Source organism: Apus apus, chromosome 6, assembly GCF_020740795.1.
Source record: "Apus apus isolate bApuApu2 chromosome 6, bApuApu2.pri.cur, whole genome shotgun sequence".
NCBI classification, from domain to species: domain Eukaryota; kingdom Metazoa; phylum Chordata; class Aves; order Apodiformes; family Apodidae; genus Apus; species Apus apus.
Window position 1 is genome coordinate 15,580,965 of NC_067287.1, and position 21,748 is coordinate 15,602,712.

The following is a 21,748-nucleotide window of genomic DNA, read 5'->3' on the forward strand; positions in this document are numbered from 1 at the left end:
GGCCTTGATCTCCCCTGTGGGGCAGGCCTTGACCCCCTCTGGGTGTGCCCCTGCTCTACCCAGCAGGGCAGATCCCCATTCCCCATGGGGCAGACCCTGACTCCCACTGTGGTAGGCTCTCACCCCATGTTGGTCAGGCCCTCTGTTTCCCCTTTGGACCATTCCCAACCTCCTCTGGGCAGTGTGGACAATGGGACAAGGGCAGTGATTGTTCCCTGGCCCTTGGCACTGGTGAGGCTGCACCTCGAATCCTGTGTTCACTTTTGAGCACCTCATCACAAGAAGGACATTTTGGTGCTGGAGTGTGTCCAGAGAAGGGCAATGAAGCTGGTGAAGGGTCTGGAGAACAAATCTTATGAGGAGCCGCTGAGGGAACTGGGGGTGTTTAGTCTGAGTTTGGCTCAGAGGAGACCTCCTTGCTCCCTACAACTACCTGAAGGGAGGTTGTAGGGAGGTGAGTGTAGCTCTGCTTTCCCAAGTACCAATCAACAGAACACAAGGAGATGACCTTGAGTTGCACCAGGTAAGGTTTAGCTTGGATATTAGGAAAAAACTCTTCAGTGAAGGGGTTGTCAAGCACTGGAACAGGCTGCCCAGGGAACTGGTGGAGTTCCCATCCCTAAAGGCATCTAAAAGACGTGTAGATGTGGTGCTCAGGGACACACTTCAGTGGTGGACTTGGCAGTGCTGGGTTAAGGGTTGGACTCAATGATTTTAAGCGTCTTTTCCAACCCAAACGGTTCTACCATTCTGGGTCTGACCCCCCGTCCCCTTCGGGGCAGCCCCGACCCTCCAGGGGGGGCGGGAGAGGGGGCGGCTCTAGGATCTGGCGGCGCCACGACGCGCCCGGCCCCGCTCCGTTCCGCGCCGTTCCGCTCCGTTCCGCGCCGTGCCGCTCCCCTCCTCGCCCCGCCGCGCCGCCGGGGGGCCGAGCGCCGTGTCCACCTGCCGGCCCCGCCGCCCGTCAGTCCCGCCATGGCGCTCGGCGGGGACGGTCGCGGCGGCGCGGCCCGGGCCGCCTGGCCGCGGCTGCTGCTGGCGGCGGCGGCGGCGGCGCTGGCGCTGGCGGGGCCGGCGCTGCCCGAGGTGCTGTTCCGCTGCCCGCCCTGCACGGCGGAGCGCCTGGCCGCCTGCCCCCCTGCCGCCCGCCCGCCCTGCCCCGAGCTGGTGCGGGAGCCGGGCTGCGGCTGCTGCCCGGTGTGCGCCCGCCTGGAGGCCGAGGCGTGCGGCGTCTACACGCCGCGCTGCGCCGCCGGCTTGCGCTGCTACCCCGACCCCGGCGCCGAGCTGCCCCTCCAAGCCCTGGTGCAAGGGCAGGGCACCTGCGCCCGCCGCCGTGACACGGCCGAGTACGGCGCCAGCGCCGAGCGCCCCGCAGGTGAGCAGCGCCGCGCAGGTGAGCAGCGCCCCGCAGGTGAGCAGCGCCCGGCACCGCGGCACCCCGCGCAGCCGGGACCCGGGTCCGCGGGTCAGGCGCAGAGCACGGAGAGCCGCGCACCGAGGACGGGGCACCGAGCGCCCTACGCGGCGCGCCCTGTGCTGTGGGACCGGACATCGCGCACCGGGACCGGGCGCTGGGGACCTGGTGCTGGGGACCGGGCACCTGGGCGCTGCGCACCGGGACCAGGCACCGGCCACCTGGTGCTGGGAACCGAGTACTGCGCACCGGGACCGGGCGCCGGCCACCTGGTGGTTCTGGACGCGGGGCACCATGAACCGGGACCGGGCGCCGGCGACCAGATGCTAGGGACCGGGCACCGCCTACCGGGACCTGGCACCGGTGACCTGGTGGTGCTGGGGACCAGCTCCTGTGCTCCGCGCTCCGGGCAGCGGGCGCTGGAGACGGTGCTTTGTGCACTGCACACCGGGCACCGGGCACCCGAGACCGAGAGCCAGAGGAAGCGCTGGCACAGCTGGGCACCGGAACGTCCAGGAGACAAAGGGATCCTTAAGGGTGACCTCAAGGGGATCCTCGAGGGGCAGAGGGACCCCTCAGGAGGGCAGGGAAAGGGGAGAGGAGGGAGAGAGTTCAGGGAGGGACAAAAGGGGTATCGCTGGGGAAAATGGAGTATTTGGGGGTGCAGTTACCCCGGGCGTTAGAGAGGTTTCCTGGGCACGGGCCAGGAAGCTCAGGGGTGGGGTGTAACGGGGGGAGCTGCAGGGACTGTGCCGGGGGCAGGGTGGAGGTTGGGGTCTTCTAGAAAAGAAGAAACCCGTGGGGATAGATAAAAGGTCAAGTTTGGGGAGGTGCAGCTGGGGGGACGGGGAGTCCTTCGGGGAGCAGCAGGAGGTGGACGTTCAGATTTGGGTTTGGTGGGGGAGTAAAATCTCCCTGGAGGGTGAGGGATGCCCCAAAGATACGGGGAGAGGCAGTGTGGGAGGTTCGTGCTGCCCGGTGGGAAGCGGGTGGCTGAGGGACTGCTGGGGCCCTGCTGTCTGGAGAGCCCTACCCTAGCGATGTCTTCCCAGCAGAGCCTACATTGGAGCTGGGGTGGCTGCTGCCGGCTCCTGTGGGGGTTCTGGCCCACTCCACCTTCCCCGGTCCAGGCGCTGGGTGCCCGGAGGAGCATTCCCCGAGGACACAGCCAACAGGCTCCTGACCTGTTGCTGTGCTTGCTGTGGGAGGGAGGGCTCCTGGGGACGCCGATACAGCAGAGCTTTGTTTTATTAATGCCTCTACTCCCTTGGGATCAGCTGCAAGCTCTTTCCCTCTCCGTGGGATGTTGAAAATTGCCAAATCAGGTCTGGGACTTCTTCAGTCCAGCACTTTCTCCTTTGAAATCACCCCTGCTTGACTTCTGCCTCCTTGCTGGTTTTGATCCCCTGGCTACGGCTGGGGCTCTGACCTTTTTCACATAACTAGTTCAGCAGCACGACTTTGAATTCCCTCCCTCTTACAGAGGCTGTACCTCCCGGCTTCGCTCCCCAGGAGGATGGGAGGGCAGTTGGGTACCCGCGCACACAGCACCCCTCGAGGGGGAGAGATGGAGAGAAGGGAGGGAAGAAAATCCTGCAGCGAGGAAAACGTTGCAGACTGCTGCTTCCATACTCCCAGGCTGCCACTGCTGCAGTCCCCACTCCTGTCCCCACTCCTGTTCCCCTCCCTTTGCCCAGCTGCAAGGGGTGGTGGAGAGCTGGTAGTCTGGAGAACAGGTTGATGTGAAATCTTGTTTGACTACAGAATGTGAATGCCAAGGGAATGAATTTTACACTCTCCAGAAGAAGCCAAGGGCATTTAGATTTAAGGAATCTGGCTCTGATTTCCAGGCTTATGCTTTTAAAAGAAGCTGGGGGAGGGAGGGGAGTGAAGAGCATTGCAGACGGGTTGAGAGGTGATTTTCTGAGTTAACGCTGGTTTTCTTGCTTTTTACGGACTTCCTTTCAGAATTATGTTACTTCACTGGGTATTTTGCTTGATTTTATTATCTTTATTCCTTTACAATGGATGTGATTTATTTGACCACATCTTTATGTGTAATACACATACATGCACAGGTCAAGAACACTTTAGTATATGTGGTGCTCTGTAATATCCATAGGAGGTGAATAATAAAAAGTGCTGGCACATCCTTAAACCAGTGTGATGTGAAACATGCAGCTGGAATATTCACAGTCAAGCAGGTCTTGGCAGGGGAGTTTGGACATCCAGAAAAGGGTTTGCTCTCTTCAGATTACAAAACTTTTAACAGGTTGTTGTAGCCATTAGGAAAAAAAGAAAACAAACAAAATAAATTAAACAACCAACAAAGCAAACCCGCAACCAAAACAGGACGAAACTTTGCCAGCTTCTCTTGATACTGCTCTGCTCAGGCTCTCAACATCGCTTCCCTTTGCTGCGTGCCTGCAAAACATGTAGGAGAGTTTGCTTTTCCTTTAAAGCAGTGACAGGGAAAGCAGCTTGGCACCCGAAGAGCAGGGATTGGAATTCCCTTTCAAATGCTGATGTCAAGCTAGTTTCAAGAGTGCCCCAGAGCAGGTTTTTGCCTGCAAAAGGCAGGTGTTGAGGCTTTTTTTTTGGTTTTGTTTTTAAATGTGCTTAAAGGTATTTGCCCTTTTTCCCCTTTCCAGCTTGAAAAGGCTCCTTTGGCTGATTCAGGGCTGGAATGCAGAGCTCGTGCTATTCCTAAATTAAGAGGTTGGCAAGTTTTTTGTCCCTGATGAGAGGCAGGATTGCCCAAATGAAACAAGGAAGAAAACTGCAAATTCTCCTGCTGTGGCTCCAGCATTGTTTAGTCTTCCTCTTAGGTCTGTAAAGCCAATCCTGAAATGGTTGTAGGCGGAAAGTAACATAAACCACCATGTAGCTAGGAAGCAAGGGATGTTGCTAATTGCACAAGAGGCTTTGGGTATTTTGAAGATGTTGAGAATGTTGGAACAAAATAGCAGCAGTCTGTGGAAATCAGGCTGAGAACTTCCACCTCCCCCCAGGGAGGTGAGTGCATGAACTCCCACCGATGGTGGGAATGAGAAGGAGACTCAGCAACTCCAGGGATCAAGGCCTCTGAAATAGTTTCAATGTCACTGGACCACACTGACAGTTTATTTCAGGTCATCAAGTAACACAGTTTACATACTGTGGACTGGAGCCACCTGAGCCAGGGACAGAGGGTTGTTACTGTGTGTGCGAGGCTCACAGAGTTCATGCCAGTCTCGAGTGTGTTTATTCTCTCAGCACCTCCACAGGATCAGCACTCTGTTTTGCAGATGGACTAAATGATGCGTCCGAGGTCCACCAGGACACAGGGAGCAGTGAGGACTCTCTACATCATGTTAGCAGTCTGTGTTCTGGCAGATAATGTCTCAGTCCCCAGTAGCCTTCTTCTCTCCAAGCAGGTCTAGGGTGGCCGAGGACTGAATTTGTCTTGAAGACCCAACGTGCTTTGAGAGGTGCTTCAGGTACTAGTGGGGTGTCTCAACCTCTCCAATCTCAGCTGCAGGGTGAGGATGCTGCCTTCTGCTTTGGCTATCATGAACTGGAATGAGGGGCTTCTGTGGTCTTGTCCAGCTCTTAGCTGCACCATTCCTCTCCCTTCCTTCTGCTGGGTTTTGCTCTCTTAATGTCAGAGTAGGCTGGTTCAGGAGCTAATCCTGCAGAAAGCCAGCCCCAGGTAGCAAGTCAATGGTCTTCTGTGAGATCAAGGTTCAGCAGGGTGCCAGTGCTGCTGCAAGATGGGAACTCGTGCTAGGAGGTGGAGCAGGGCAGATTACCCCTTAGTGATGTCAGCAACTCTCCTGAATTGTTTTGCCTGAATTATGGGAAGAGCTGAAGAACATCTGTTTTCTCCTAGCACAGATGAGGTCCTAGGAATAAAACTTGTTCTGAAAAAAGAATTCTTGAGCCACTGACCAGTTAAGGAAAGTTTTTCTCCCTTTGCCAGTGCGATTCAGTTGGGTTTGTAGTATTGTTTTATTTTGTTGTTGGGGTATTTGTGTTAATTCAGTGGGATCTGCCTCAGAACACGTTGCTGGCTATTGAGTCCTGCTTTGGAATCTTAACTTCTTTATTAAAATAAATGTGTTTTCTAAGCCCATGCCAATGCAACGTAACCTTTCCAAATGGAAAGAGAGCTGAGCAAACAATGCGGCCCCAGGTGAACTTCAACTTGCAGGGCTGGGTTAGCCTTCTTCACCCGGTCAGGGACACCACTTTGAACTCCCAAGAGACAAAAACAGCGTCAAAATAGTTAACAGTTAAAAGCACATCTTATTTTAGCATCCAACTAAAATCCTTATTTGGGTAGCCCCAAATGCCACACATCCTTCCTTATGGGTCAGATGTCAAAACCTCCATTTCCCCTTGGCAGGCAGCTGCTGAAAGATAGTTTAATGTATTGCTCCAAAACACAGAAGACTCTGAGGTTGGAGGTAGCATAATATAAGTGGAATTTTAACAGTAACTTGAAAACCATGCCAGTAATGCTATGAGTGCATTTTTCATGTCCACTGACTTGCCAGGAAGACTTCTGCTTTTCTCCTGCTTTTATAAGGAAATGAAGCATCCGTCATGATCTGCATGTGCATGGGTCTATCTGGCTTTCTGCCCCTTGACTGACCCTGTCAGTCAAGTTGTCCAGATCTAATGCAGCAGTGGAGGTCCTGAAGACACTGTGTTGCTAAAAAGTGGGTGAGGGCTAGAGGAGAGCCAGGCTATGGGTGTCCCCCTCATCCCATACTAGACTCCATTTGAGGCAGAAGCACATGATCAAGGTTAGTTGCAAGTGCTGCAACCAGGTGTCCAGCCTGGCTTATTCAAGCTTGGATGTTAGTATAGACACCAGAGGAGCCAGCTGCGAGAACCAAATCCACAGAAGTGTCTTAATGTGTCTACAGCCACTACAGCAGCTCTGCCCAGCATAAACTGAATGTCTGCAGAGCTCCTTGCCTTGCAAGTAATTATCAAAAGTGAAATCAGCTCTAACAATGCTACATGAATGGAACCCCCCCTCCTCCCAGCCTCCAGCTCATCTGTCCTCTCTGCCTCTGGGGCTTTGCCAGGTGTCCAAGCTCCTTCGTGGCAGCTGTGTCTGGTCAAGAGGCAACCTGTTCAGGCCCTGGGCTGGTTGTCATCTCCAAGTATTAAGACAATAAATAACACTTGAGAATAATGCTACCCCCTGCCCCAGTCCCACTTCAGTTTGCTGTGGGGGTGGTGATTTTGGTGTGAAAATGGTGGTTCGGAGGAAGGGGGAAGCCTGGGAAGATCTCAAGGCTCTGGCCTGAAGGAGAAATGTGTTTTCATACTGTCCCTTGGCAAATGATCTGTTTCCTTCTTGCCCTTTGCAGTTGTTTCCTTTCCTCTGGGTTTCAGTCTCATACTCTCTGAGCATGGTATTTGTCAAGGGAACAGCAAGAAGCTAGCCCCGTCTGTGAGAAAGTCCATGTCGTTTGTTTTATCCACATCCAGGAATTGAGCCGAGATAAACAATTCAGGAGGCAAACCAGTGAAAACTGGAATGCAAGAGGTGTGTTTGTGTATGGCTCTGCACCAGACCTGGCTGCAGTATCAGCTGGGGCCGATGAGCAGCTGTCACTGTTACCCACAGACATGACTGGATTTGTGAAGACAGGGATTCATGCCAGTGGCCAGCAGCACTCCTGTACCTGCTTTTCTTGGTTGTGTGTTCAGCAGTAGTGACCTGGGAGAAACAGCAGTTTAGTTTCTCTGGTAGATTTTTTGCATTTCTGTTTGGATTGGGCAATTCCAGCTCTTTGATTGAATTTCCAGCTGCCTTCCCTGCTGGGGCTCTGATTCCCTCAGGGAGGATCTTTTGCTTTAAGTAGATGGAGTAAGAGGAACGCCAAGGTAAAAAGTAAAGCGTTTCTGTTACAAGAGGAGGGCTGAGCTTGGTGGTGTACAGAGTTTCCAGATTTAAGAATTCCTGGTTTCTTTCCTTGAATCAAGGTGAAATATGTAACTTTGATCCAGTGGCTGCATAGCAGACTGCTTCCAGACCAGAGGGATGCAAACCTGTTGTCATGGTGTGCGCTTCCAGTAGCACTTCCACCCATCTTCACCCCTGGCTCTTCCGTGAGGAGGTGCTGCCTAAATCAGTGCATGTGTGACCACTTTTGAGGTGTCCTTTAGCAGCACGTATAGAACACATCAGGCTTGGCTTTCCAACTCTGTCTCTACTGACTGTTTACACCTGCCAGAAGCAGGTGGCATTAGCCTTGTGGAGAAAGCTGCTTTAGTGCCCTGTGTCTGCCTGGGGGAGGGAATTGCGTTAGGTGTCCCTTTGCTCTGTGTCCTGGAACAACACACTGCTTCATGGGTGCTGAGTGTGCTGTGGGATTTGGAGGCTAACTGTGTTGCAGGCTCCTGGAGAGAAGGAGAAATCCTTGCTGGGGGTCCTGACATGTGCAGATTATTCTTGGCTGCCTTTCGTCCCCGCTGAGATGATCTCACAGTATTTGTGCTCCACTCCCTCCCTGTCCTAGTGCACATGCTCATGGTACATCATGCAGGTCTTAGTCCCTGTCTGGACTCTGGGTGAGCCATGATGAGGCTTTAATCCAACCAAATCTTCACTTTTCTGGAAGGAGGAATTTTCTGTCAGTTTAGCAGATTACAAATCAATCCCTATTATAATTTCCACAAAGAGAAGCTACCTCCAGCAGATTGAATCACCAGCTAAAGCATCTTTGCCTACCTTTACCAGCCACTGCCAGCAAGCTGGGAGGTGTTTCTCCTTCATGACCTGGCCAGGTGTGACCTCATTAAATGAGTGCGTTGACATCCAATTATGAGCAAAGGTGGTTATCCTGGGAAAGGCTTAGGAGAAAGGGGTTAGTGCACATTTATTAATAAAGAGCTTTGCTGCAACCCAGCATTTGACAGCTTGTTGCAACTGCATTATTGATTGTCTTCTCTTCAGTGTTCTTCCCCACATGTAATTTAGCTAGGTACCTGTGGGAAGGTAAGGTCTCTTGCTTCATCAGCTTGTAGTAGAAATAAATTGTTTTAGAAAGGAAAGGGTCAGTAATCATGTGCCTTTCTTACGGACTGGAATACTGGGAAACATCAGGTCACTTTTATAAGCCTTAACTATCCTTTGACATCGCAGCTTTTGTTCTGAAGAAAGCTGCACTGTGCCTCTCGGCTGGTAAGGGAGTAAGTTCACTGCCTGGTGCTCTCTGTAGTCAAAGATCCCATTAATTCTGCCGGCCATGAGGAACGATTTCTTGGTATTTCATTCTGAACTGTAATTGAGAGTGACACAAAGCGCTGGTGGGAATTGGACCATGTTGAAATCCCTGCTTTCCCTTCCAGTTTTCTGCAGATAAACCAGCTCAGGTGGGATAAAGGGATTTCTAATGCTCTTGCCTTGAAATTAATAATGCCTCCAACACCTTACTGACTGGAGGTGACTTTAGAGAGGAGTTTTTGTGCCTCCCTGCAGCTTGTCCTTGGAGCCAAGTGATGCAGGGTACCTACAACAGTGACATGCTGTTGCAGTCACTTGCATAGTATGGTCTGTGGGAGAGTCCAGTTGTCCAATAACATAGGGAAGATCCCTGAATCTTTGTCCAGTATTTCTGCTTGAAACCACAGCAAAATTTCCCTGCAAGGTCTGCAAGATCTTCATCCAGGGCAGCCTGTTCTCCGCTCTTCTGCCTAGTTGTGGAAGACCCAGTCCATGCTAATGGACTTTTCTCAGCTTGGTGAAGAGGTTGACTGACAACCTTCCCACAGTCTTTTCCTGCCGTTTTAAAACGAGAAAAGGACGAGCACCTGATACCCACATCCCAGGAGTGCTTGCTGTTAAGTCTGGGAGGACTGGTGACTGGTGGGTGCAGTGAGTTGCTGAAGGTGTTTCTGTGGTTTTGCGTGCCTTCCAAGACCATTTTTGGTACCTCCAGAGATCAAGTGTGTGTTCCCCAGTGTCACCTGTCACCTGTAGGGCAGGCCATACCCTCTAGTATCTCAAAGTCTCAAACTTTTTTCCTTGAGGGGAGCAGGAGGGATCCTGAGTGGTCTCAGTGAAGGGAGAATCACAGAAGCAGGGAAAGTCACCAGAATCTGACCTTTTTTCCATCTGGAAAGTTGCTCAGGGATAATTTTCTGTTTGAATCCAGAATGTCTTGTCTGTTGTGCTCGGCATGCTGTTTGGCTGTGAGCTGAGCCAGGGGCAGTGGCAGGGTTTGTGACAATGGCAGCCTCCCCCAAGCCCATGTGGACGCACATGTCTCCCGTTGCTTCCAGTGGGCTCACCTCCATCTGGTGGTGTTTCATCTGGCACTTCAAAAGCAAGCAGAAATGGGGAGAGGAGCTGGGGTTCTGTCGGAGCCCAGAGCTGGTGCTGCAGCTCTGCCCCACAGGCCCAGCAGGGATGTGGAGCTATCAAGGCTGTGGATAATCCAAGGTGGCTGGTTCAGGGGCTCCCCTGGGTGCTTGGTTTGTGTCCTCAGGGTCCTGGCCCCTGGGACAGTTTGGTGTGGAGGTTGTAGGGTTAAGGTGGTTTTCCACCATGGTCTTTCTGTTATCAGTGAGGCTAACCCAACAACACCGGGGCTTTCCATGGCTGTTTTCTGTTCCTCCTGATCCTCCTTGCTCATCCTGCAGTGCCTTTGGTAAAGATAAATTCCTGAATTGTGCTGAATTATGTTTTGGCTTCTTGGGGACACTTGTCAGGGGTGCTGCAATGCTTCTTCCATATGGTAGCTGCTTCACCCTTCTAGGTTTGCAGCTGACCTAGCACAAGGAAAATGCTGAGTGGTAGCACTAAAATGAGTCTTACCACTGCTTTCTTCAGGCTGGAAGGATCTGCTCCAGGCTCCATCCCAGGCTCTGGCAAGGCACCTCATAGTCTAACTGGTCAAAGACAGTGTTCCCGTGGTGGAACCTTCTCCCTGTGTCCACTATTGAACTCCATCAGCATTTTTTTTTCTTTTTCTAGCATGATACCCACTGCCATTAGTTTGATACAACCCCTAATATGTAGAGTTCACTTTCCCTTCTTCTGAACATATGTGAACGAGATTGATGTAATGGCAGGGGAATCACTGCAGCACCATCTTGATCTGACTGTGGTGTGAGTGGATAGGTAAATCATCTGCCATGATGGAAACTGGGATGAGGAGTCCTAAGGCTATGGGTATCCATGGAAGCAGAGCCTTTCCTGTGGCCATGGTGAACAGTGCTGCTTCCATGTCTTTTGCAGAGATGGTTTTAGGAAGATTTTGTTTAGACTGTTAGAGATCCATGTTGTTATAGGCCATTACACAGGACATTTAGATTTCTAGTGGTGTTCAGGGAATACGACCATTTCTGGGACTGGACAGTGGGACAGCACCAGAGGTACTATTTAGAGGCTAACCCTCTAAACTATCACTGAATTTAAAGAGCAGTCCAGAACAGGGAGAGAAAAACAAGACTATGGCAAAATGGTGCCTTCTTGCATAATAGATTGGCTCCCTGTGGGTATTGTGATTATTTTGTGGCTGTTGATTTTAGTGACTAAAATGAGTTTATTCCATGCTTTTTTTCTCTGCCAAGCCCCACAGACCCTGTTACCCCCAGCTCGAAGGGATCAAGACAGATTCCATTAATGCTTGTGCATTTTTGAGGGATTTTGGTTGATGAGATTCTTGCCTGGAACTTCTCTGTGGAGGAGTCCAGCTTCCCACCACCTGCAGATGGGACCAGAAAAGCTCAGCCTTCTAGCTTGCCCAGCTGGGTGGTGGGAACTGAATTTCTGACATCTCCAGGACACATTCAGTACCCTGATCCCCTCAGGGCACCTGTCACTGAGAGCGTGGCCAAGGCTGGGCAGGTGGAAATGTTAGTCTGCAGAGCTTTGAATAATTCCAAAATCTCTGATTTGAGCAGATTTTGGAGGTGTAGACCTCTGTGCACATGACTGAGGCATGCTCGGTGTGGGGGCAACGGGAGGAATTTGGCATGGAGCCCTCTGAGGCAACTGTCTTGTTTAGTAAAACTGGGGCTGTGGGAGCTGGTGTGAGGAAATGGCAACATCCTCTTTGGTTTCTGCAGTCTCTGTCCCAGGGGCTGGCCGGGTGTTGCAGGAGGCCACAGGAATCTCACTTGTGACCACAGCCAGATTAATGGTCATTTTGGCAGCTTTTCAGGAGTGAGGAATTTGGCCACTTTCACAATAATGGCTAGAAATTCCACATGAGTTAATTAGTTTTATTACAGGACATGTCCTTCCTGCTCCTCCGGGGTTGCCTGAAACACTGAACTCATTACATGAAGAAATGAAAATAGTACTAAAAATAAGAGCTGGTATCCCAAGCCTGTGTGAGGAAACGTGGAGAATACCGACATCCTCCACCAGCCGTGCATCCCAAGCTGTGGCTTTTGGCCAGATGAGATCTAAACCCAAATTTCACATCAACTGCAACCACTAAAATGCCCCAGCCTGCTCCACGAGGGTGTCTAATCTCAGCCTCTTGGCCCTTGATCAAATTAAGCCATTTGTCTAGGCTTCTTAATTGCTCCCACAGTTTCAGTTTGAGGCACTGTTCAGATCTGACCCTTGGATGTTGCACAGTGGAGGCTGCAAACCTTCAACCTCCTCTCCCTATAGGATGAGTTTTCATAGCACTGTTTCTAGCCTGCAAGGACACCATTTGCTTCTGCTGTAGTAAAGTGCTTGGAAATACCCTTGGGAAAGGGTGCTCTGCATTTGAGTTTCAGTCAAGGGTATGCCATGAAAATGACAACATGGGACTTTGGAAAGGTCTGCTTGAGGGTAGTCAGAGTAACAGTAGATTGAGTAAATATTTTGGGAGCCCAGAGCTGATAACTTCCGCTGGCTTGTTTGTGGGGAGTCAGCCTGTAGAAACGTATCACCTCTCACATGGCTTTTTACATAAAGGTTGTTCATGGACTCAGTGTGCTTTTATTTTAATCCCTTTTCAGAAGGGCTGATGTCGTCTGGAGATTTGCCTGCTGGTAAGGGGCAGGTGTGCAATATGCACACTGCTTGCCAGTCATTCCAGTGTTTGCTTTATGAATATTGCTTCAGACACATGTGTTTGGACAGGGGGTTCTCCTTTTGAGTCTAACCCCTCCTTTCTGTTCAACCCCACCTTTGTGAACCAAGGCTTGACTTGTTTGTGCTTTTTCTCTCGTTATTTTGGATGGAATGAATTCAACATGACAGAGCTGACCCAGGGAGGTGGTGAAGTTCCTGCAAGTCCCATGCACAAAGTGTGGTTTGGTTGGTGCTCAGCCCTCTTGAGGATTGTGACCCTCATCTTGCGGGGACAAAGGCCAGCTGAGCTAACAATGGGCTGAAACACAAGATTTTCAGCATTAAAAAAATTGTGCCTGGTAAAAAAGAGTAACAAGTGGTAATACAGACATAGATTCTTCTCATCCCAGATAGTTGGAAGGCTCCTGTCTTTCTAGTAATGATTGTTATTGATTTCAGTCATTGCTTTCCTCCATTTTTTTGTTTATTCTTTTTATCAGGCTGTTTCCAAGGATTTGTTACCTTAACCCCTGGTCATTATGCAGGTCCTGCACATGCTGAAACTAACCTTTGTAAATTCAGACCACACTGAAAGCGCTTGGGCAGTGCAGATATGACTGGGCAAGCAGACCAGTGTGGCCAAAGGTCCATCAAGCCCATAATCCTGCTTTAGGTACTAGCCAGCAGTGCATAAATTGGGAATTTATGGAAAGTGAATCTTTAGAGGTGGGAACAGTGCTAAGGAAAGCCATCCTGCTGCTCTTTGATTTTTCCCTGCCCACATGCAGATAGTCAACTGAACACATATCCCTTCCATGGTATGCTGTGATGAAGTGGCATTTTTGGCAGTTAAACTGTGTATCTTGCTTCTCTCCTGTCATCATTATCTGTGTTCAAGACTGATACTGATATTGAGTGTGGGAATGCTTCTGTGGGAGTGTTTATAACCCACTGTGGGCTGCCCACTGCCAAATAAGCTACACCCTGAAAAACTGCAGGGTTTGCAGTAACCTTTTGCAGCTCTTCTGTTGAAGCAGTGGATTCCCATCAGATTTACAACACTTTTTAAATGGGGGAAGTTCCCAAAATTTTGTCCAGGAAAGATGTGTGAATGGGTGGGACTTCAGCCCGTGTGGCAGAAAGCATCTGCAGTGCAAGGCTGCAATTAGCAGGGTAACGCGACGAGGAAGGTGCCTCTGTGAGCAGCCGGCAGACTGGGCTGTGCTTTGGAAATCCCTGAAATCGTGGCTGGTGTCAGCAGCGTGACCTGAGCTGGGCTGACTGCCTGACACCAGGACCTGGGGCTTGTTGTGCAAGGTGTGCAGTCTGCCCTGCACTGGAGTAACCCTGGGATGGGCTGCTCTCTTCACTCTCCAACTGTGGAAGCCAGCACAGTGCCTGGAGGGCACGTAACCAGAGCCTAGCAGGGACTGGGACATGGTAGATCACATACTGTGCCCGGGATGGAGCTGGGAAGTCCAGCTGGGGGTGCTGGCTTTGTTGCTAGCTCATGAGGTAGGGTCACTCGCCATCACAGCTCAATGTGGAGCAAATGCAGTGTCCCTGCTGTGATGGTGGTGAACGGCTGCACTTTGGAGCCAGAGACACGGTGTGGGTTCCCTTCCACTTCCAACCTGGCCTCGTGCAGGAGAGGGGCTGGTGGGGCAGGGCAGTGCCACCGTCCTGTCCTGTCCTGTCCTGGCTTGCATGTCCGGGGAGAGCTGGGCTGTGCTGTTCTCAGCTGGTGAGTCAGACCCTGAGCGGCCGTAGGCCGGTTTGCCCTTTTCAAGCTAGACTCATGCATCTGTTTTAAGGCAGCCAAGACACAGAGTGGGCGAGACTGAACCTCCTTGAAAACCCCGAAGCTCCCCAAGGAGCCAGTATGGGGACCTTGGAGCAGGTTTAGACACCCAAGTTTGGGCAAACATATGTTGCAATGCTGCCTGGAGGGGGACGTCTGTCCAGAGGCTTTCCTGTAGAGAGACATACCCAGGAAGCAGAAATAGCAAGTGACTAAACGTCACGGTTACATTCCTGCCATCTGAAAAGAACTCCCTATTTTATTTTGGCAGAGAAAATTAACTTCCCTTTTCTCCTCCCGAGCGGGCGAGCTGGCTCCCGGCGGCCGTGCCCTCGCAGCGGATACACAGGACAGTCCAGGTCAGGCTGAAAGGAAAACCCTCCTACTGGGGGCTTTTCACTGTTGTGCTCCTTTCTAAAGAAAATGTGCAGGGCTTTTCCTGGCCTTTGTGAAGGCCAAGATGCAGGTCTGTAGCTGGAATAGGGTAAGACTGGCCTCATTTGGGAGCTTGTCTGGGTTTTGAGCCACTTGCTTCCCTCCTGCATCTCCTGTGCTACTGTCTGTGCTGTGTGGGGTGAGGGTTGGCATCCAGCTTTTTGTCATTCGTGTAATAAATTTCATCTCTTCCTGACTGTTGTTTTGTGGCTCCCAGGCACGGACTGGCAGTGGCCACCTGCCTTTGGCCTTTGCTGCACTGTAAAAGCCCCACCTGGAAGTCAAGGAAACTGAGGCAGGTACCACTGGCTGTGTTGTTTTGGGGATGCTTATCCTTTGGTCCTGGAAGACTCAGTGGTGGAATTGTATCTCAGGAGAGCAAGTTTCTTAGACTGAACAGCTTGCAAGTTGCTGCAGTGATGAACATGACAGAAACCACGATGGTGCCACATGTCACCTAGTTTGAAGATGCCAGGGTGAGGAAAACATTGAAAAGGCTCCAAGCAAAATCCCCTGGGTTTTTTTTTAGTTTATTTTAATACTCTTTCCAATAGCAATAGCAGAAGCATGGACTTTTTTGGGGTGAGAGCCCAGCAGGTAAGGAATGATCCAGCAGCTGCTGCACCCAGGAAAAAACAAGAGCTTGGTCCTGAATTTCAAAAGGCTTTTGGGGGGCTGCTGGATCTCCTTGATATTGAGAAGAAAATATACACCATTATACCCATGCTGACCATGTGCATTCTGACTACCATGTTCATATGTTCATCCCAGTCCCTCTTTCCTTCTTCCTTTGTGTTTGCTTTTTTTCCCTAGAGCCCTGTACATTTCTCCCATTTTTTTTGGTCAGCAAGTTCATTTCCCCCCCCTTGCTATAAAGTGCCATGCTCTCTTTCTTTCTTTTATTTTCACTTGCTGCATTTCTGCCAGCCTCACCTGCTCTCCCCATGCCTGCTCTCAGATTTACTTTGCATATTTTCAGCAGGGTGCTAACAGGCTCATTTTGACCTGTCTGGCTTGGTGAAGACCTGCTGAAACCTGCCATTACTCCAGAGAGGGGAGCTGTCAGGGGCTATCCCGCCGGGGTGGGAGGGTCAGGTGCAGAGCTCTGCAGGAGCAAGTCTGGGAGCTGTGGAGGTGACACACTCTGGGTTTGGAGTACGATGGAGTCCACATGTTGGTTCCTGCCTGGGGCTGATCATTTCAGTTTGGCTGCCAAACCATTCAAAAAATAAAAAAGGTAACTTTGAAATATCAGCGTTTCTCCTTGGGAGCAGAAAGGAACCTCAAAACAAGCTTGCAAAGATGTTGAGGGAAGACCAGCAGCAAAAAAAAGTTTACCTTTGAACATCTTTAAAGAAAGCAAAGGGAGTGAACAGCCAGACTCCTGAAAGTGTCCCCAAAGAGCATGCCACCAGGTTACTCAGTGACCCAGGATGTATGAAAAGTGGCCCCACACTCTTCCTTTGCCTGAGATGTGGACACAGGCTGTCTGGGTTTCTGTGCTGTAACAGTTGCATCTTGCGAAATGATGACAGTTCAGTTGGCATAAGCAGCTGGTGGTGTTTGGGGGAGAGCCTGGAGGAGCACAGCGATCCTGTTTGGCTTGGTGAGCCTCCTGAGCAGCTGCTGCAGGAGCTCCAGGATCTCTGCCTCAATGGGTGTGGGAGAGCTTAGTCACAAATGGCCCAGCTTTTGGTGGTTTGTTTTCGTTGCTCTTCCAGCTCTTGCTGAAATTCTGCCATAAATGTACCTCCTTGGTGAAGCTCCTGGTGTGCAGGCTCCCCTCCACCCAACTGGCCCCAGTACTGACCACAATCTTCTATTTCTTTTCCATCTAAAGGACCAAAAAGAAGCCTTGGGTTTGACCATAAGCAGACCTTTTTGACTTGGTTGCTGTTCTTGCTGTGACTAAACCAAATCAAAGCTGAAAGCTGGAACATTTTCTGTACGTCTGGGTTTTATTTCCTTTTTTTCCAGGTCATCAGCCAAAGCAAAAGGCCCCAAACAGACCCCAGGTTTTTGCACTGTCCTGGTTTTCATGCAAACACACAGTTGCTCTATAAAAATGTGTGCAATAATTTGAGCTACACTCTCTTTATCAAGGGCATTTGGAGAGAGCTCTTCTCTGCCACAGCTGTACTGAGATGTTATAGTTCTAGTGCTTTCCCTCCAAGACGGGGCAAGGAGGGGCCATCAAGAAGCTATGGAGAGAGCAGTGTGACTGTGAACCCAAGCGGACTTTGGAGCAAAGCCTTACAATGAAGTTTTCCTGGGGGCATCACTGTGGGTTCAGTGTCTGCATCTGTACCCACTTCTTTTTTCCCCCTCCTGCAAACTGGTGGAAGCCCATCCCAAAGCTGGGCCTGGTGCCTTGCTGTCACTGTCACGTAGAGCAGTGCAAATCCTGGACTATACTTGGACCGGTGCCCATCCAGTTTCCACAGGGTGGCTGGGGCAGGGGGGTGCGGGGGTAACTCCACAAGGAAAGTTTTCCCAGGTTTTGGCGAGTCGAGTGACCATCAGGGCACCCGGGGCTGAGACTTATGCAGACCTTTATCCCTGAGCTCTTTTTTTCCGGTTACCTGAGGCGCTGTCTGTCTTCTCAGCATGCAAATTCCTCTCTGCTTTGCATCCCCTGTAATTCAAGCTGGTGCAAATTGCTTCCCTCCGCTGCTGATATCCTTTTTCCGTTTTCTGACTTAGCGTTTCTGCTGTCGTTGAGTTTTGGCCTTCACCCTTTGGAGGCTGGCACCTCCTGAACCCAGCTGAGAATGTGGCCCTTTGTGCCGGAGCTGTTTGCGGGAGCCGGGGAGCTTTGCCTTCCCCGCTGCGAGCCTTTTTGGCTGGTGAACGTGTGCTCTTTTCTGGTGGGGAGGGATTTAGGGGTGAGGGGGAGGTGAGAGTGCTCCTTGTGCTGGAAGAAAAATGATGAATGACTCTCTTGTGCTTCTGAACAAAACCAGGAAATCAGGGGGGGGAAAAAAAGCAAAAAAGGAGGAAATGAGAAACAGTAAAGAGGCCTCCCCCGCCTTCATATAAGCAATCACTCTACAGCATCTGGAGCCCAGTAAAAGGGCCATTCCCAGGAGAGCTTGCACTCACCAGCCACACAGATCTCCTTTATTGCGAACTCCTGGGGCTGGCACCCCCACTTCTCCTGCACTGGCTGGCAGAGCGGCCCAGCACCCCAAAACAGCTCAATGGGGGCAAACCAAAGTTTGGTTTCCATGGCCGTTGGCACTGGAGACGTGTGTGTCCATCTCAGCTGGCAGGCCATGGTCTGGATCCAGCCTGAGGAGGTGGTTGCATTGCTGTGGAGCCAGTGGGAGCAGCGGGAGGGTGCTGGTGCTGGTGGGCTGCCTGGCAGTGCAGGGCTGGCAGAACCTTGCCAGCCTCACCTCACAGTGGCACAGGTGACACCGTGCTTCATCAGGTGTGACATCTGCTGGAGCGGAGTCCTACCCTCTCCCTCAAAATTGTTTTGGATGCATTAGGTGCAACAGGGATGAGTATGGAGGGGGTCACTGGCCATTGTGGTTTGGGTGTGATTTTAAGAACCCTGAGGACGGAGTTAGCATCAACAAACATAAGCTATATAGTTAAAATGGTGCAGGAATACATAACTGATGGGGCTGGAGGTGATGGCAGTCCAGCACGAGCTATGGCTGATGGGCTTTCTGTGTGGAGGGTGGTCCAGCAAAGCTCCACTGCAGCTTCTTCTGACATGGCCACATCCACACTGTGGTTTGGTGGCTCAGTTTGAAGAAGCTCCTTTGCTGTTTGTTAAAAAACATATCTGGTAGGGACCTTCACAGGCCAAACTTCCTCAGTGTAACCTCACTGGCGTTACTGGTTTAGTCATAGTGGAAAGAGCTTGTTGGCAGCGGGAAAGCTGTTCCTGAGCACAGCTGCACCATCATAACGCAGGTTTCAAAAACAGAGACCCTGCAAGGGGAGTGGCTCTTACCTGTTTCCAGCTGGAGGTGATCACATTGGAAGCAGCTGAGCAGCTTCATCTCCTTGATTTGGTTGTAGCTCTTATCTTACCCTCTGCTGCCTGCAGGAAGGCCAGGCAGCCCCAGGCAGCAGAGTGGCGCAGCGGAAGCGTGCTGGGCCCATAACCCAGAGGTCGATGGATCGAAACCATCCTCTGCTAGCAGGCATTTTTAATGGTTGGATTTGGTCTTAAAGCCGCTTTTCCAAGCATGGTGGTTTTATTAATTTCAATATTACTTCGGTGCTGGGCTGTCTGTTTCTCCTTCCCAGGTTGAGAGGAGCTATTTTCTCCTGGATGGAAGGCTGTAAGTGTGGTTGTCTGACAGTCTGAGGATGGTCAGTGTTTTTGATGTGGCATTTGGGTCTTGCTTGGGAATTTTCAGGGCTCTGTTGGAGGATTGTTAATAAGAGTACTAATGCAGAATGTGGACCCTCTGTGCTGGCCTCTGTAGGAGAAACAGTAGTAGTAGTAACAGAGAATGTGGGCCCTCTGTGCTGATGGAAGTTTTTATTTCTTCTATCCAGACATGTTTTCAGCCAAGCTTTAGCCCACTGTTTGCTCACCTGCTTGTGTGATCCCACTTTCATTCTCATGAATCTGGAGGATCAATGGAAAAATATGTTTGCTCTTCTGGGTGAGCATGGGAAGAGAACGTTTTCACTGAAAAAGTCAATCTAAATCACCACCTTGGATATCTGCAGCTGCTTTTGAAGTCCTCTTTTATCCCTGTGTGAGCAGAAGGGGATCCCCATCTTATTTCACAAATGTAGTGTCCTCAGTCTGTATCTCTGCCTGGCATGTTCCCAGAGGAGCTCCCTATCCAGGGGCTGCAGAGATGGACAGCTGGGCTCATGGAAGGGGCTGTGAGCGCTCACATGGAGGAGAGGCAGAAACACCCTAATTGCAGAGGAGCTGCAGACACCCCACTGTTGTGGGGAGAGACGGTGAATAAAATTACACTGCATCCTTGCAAAGTGGTATCTTGAGGGTCCCTAACTAGTTAACCAGGTGGGGCTGGTGGTGATGCTGGAGATTTGAGCTGTTTGGCTGGGGCAGCCTCCATGTAAGTTGGCAGGGCTCAAGAGGAAAAGCAAGATTGCTCTTGAGTTTGGAGCAGCTCCCAGGGATGCTCAGTCTCTAGAGGGGGTTGCCGAGGGGCAATGTAAAACCCTCAGCTCTTCTGCCTGCAACTCACAGGGCAGTTCATCTCTCAACTTACTCTACTTTTCCCCTTATGTCCTTGCCTCTAGGTGCTCGAGGAGGCAGTGGGAAGCCAGGTAGTGACTCCACTCTTTCCACTGCCTTTGTGAATCCTGAGGTCAGCTTCAGAGTGACCCTGAAATTGTACAAATTTTGGGGCTGTGATCAGAAAAGGCACTCTGAGCCTTGTCTGCAAGGTCTGAGTTGTGCCTGGGTGGGCTTCTTAGGTGGACAATTATGGTATGTGTGGCAGGTGGCAAGGCTATGTTTGGTATTTCATCTGGTCAGGGGCTGGGCTGGGAGCTGGGTATTTTTTTTACAGCATTTACATTAAAATGTACAGGGAAAATGTAGATCTTCCTCCTTGTGCCAACAGTGCTCACAGGAGTCTTGTGAGGAGTGACCAGTCCCTAAAGGAGGGCAGCTTATGATTCACCCCATACCTCCTTTTGGTATTATACCAGTCTGGAGAAGAGAAAGCTCTGGGTAGACCTTATAGCAGCCTTCCGGTACCTAAAGGGGGCCTACAGAAAAAACTGGAGGGGGACTTTTTATAAGAACAGGTAGTGGTAGGATAAGGGGGGGATGGTTTTAAATTGAAAGAGGGTAGATTTAGATTGATATTAGGAAGAAATTCTTTCCTGTGAGGGTGGTGAGACACTGGCAGATGTTGCCCAGCGAAGCTGTAGCTGCCCCCATCCTTGCAACTGTTCAAGGTTGGATGGGGCTCTGAGCAACTTGGTCTAGTGGGTGGATGTGCTGAATCAGCACCTCTTGCTGCTGTATCAGACCCTGGGCAGGGGTGTGAAGTTTTGGGGAAGCCCCAGAGCATTGTAACCTCTCTGCTGGCTGCCTCTGTGTGAGGGGGACCCTGTAATCCCATCAGCAGAAACCAGGGTGTCTGAGCCTGGGGAGTTTACTTTCTCTGGAAGTCACCTGATCGGAAACCTGGGGCTGGTTGGCTGGGTGACTACTGCATTTTGGTCTTGAGCCCTTCCAATTAGCTGGGTCCACTTGAAGGGAGAGAAATCTCAGGGCTCATCTTCCTTGGGAAAAGCTCCCAAGGGAAGTCTTACTCCTCTGTGGTTTCCATAACACCACACTGAGGTGTCTGTACATCCTCTTGTCTTACTAATTTGCCAGTGATGATTTTTTTTTTTTTTTGAGTTATTTTTAACAGTTGCATTGTGCAACTAATGGGCTTTTTATTGGTGGTAAACAAACTGAGCTAGGCAGGAATGCTGCCGAGGCTGGACTGCCAGGCTTGCCTCTTAGTGCAGTAGAAAAAACTTGTTTGTTTTTCCTTAAAGAAAAAGAGACAAAACCTGTGGCTCTTCTGCAGCCTGATGTTACTGCTCCCACCAGCCTCCCCCCATGGAAGTGGCAGCAGAGCAGCTGAGGTGCATGCCCTGCACATCACATCATGGCCAGATTTTTGGGTCTAAAACTACTCTCTGCTTTGGTTGAAGGGCCTGTAGCCTTTGGTGGGGAGGGCAGTGGCTTTGCCCTTTCTATCTGGGTTGAGCAGGGCTCAATCCTGCCCTGGCATAGAGCTGCTCCCTGCTGGGCTGTGGCTGGGATGCTTGGGGTTGAATGCATGAAGCTGAAGGTCCTTGACAGGGGCTGTGGAAGCTCCTGTGCCTCTTCTCATGCTTCTTGCTTGATAAGCTCAAAACTGGCTGTGAGCACACAGCATTTCAAAGCCCTCCTGGAAGGGGAGTGAGGTTGTATTGGACACCCATACAATGGGGGAAACGCAGGTCCCGCTGCCACCTGTGCAGCTGCTGCCTGGGGCTGCCGGCCCCTGGGGGCTGTGTGGGGGGCACGGGGCTCCCACCGTGCCAGGAGCTGCCCGTGGACTCAGCCTCCATCCCT

General features: G+C 51.1%; 1 protein-coding gene and 1 non-coding gene across 4 annotated transcripts in view; both read left to right on the forward strand.

Moving 5' to 3' along the window:
• Nucleotides 1-975: 975 nt before the first annotated feature.
• IGFBP2 (insulin like growth factor binding protein 2) overlaps nucleotides 976-21,748 on the forward strand; it is a 63,417-nt gene continuing 42,644 nt past the window's right edge. The window contains exon 1 of one of the 3 annotated variants that reach the window (XM_051624146.1): nucleotides 976-1,378. In XM_051624146.1, coding sequence (XP_051480106.1) covers nucleotides 976-1,378 — 403 coding nt within the window. The other 2 variants (XM_051624150.1, XM_051624148.1) reach the window with 2 other exon arrangements.
• TRNAM-CAU (transfer RNA methionine (anticodon CAU)) lies at nucleotides 18,761-18,832 on the forward strand. The gene has a single exon. It is a non-coding gene; the product is annotated as a tRNA-Met (tRNA).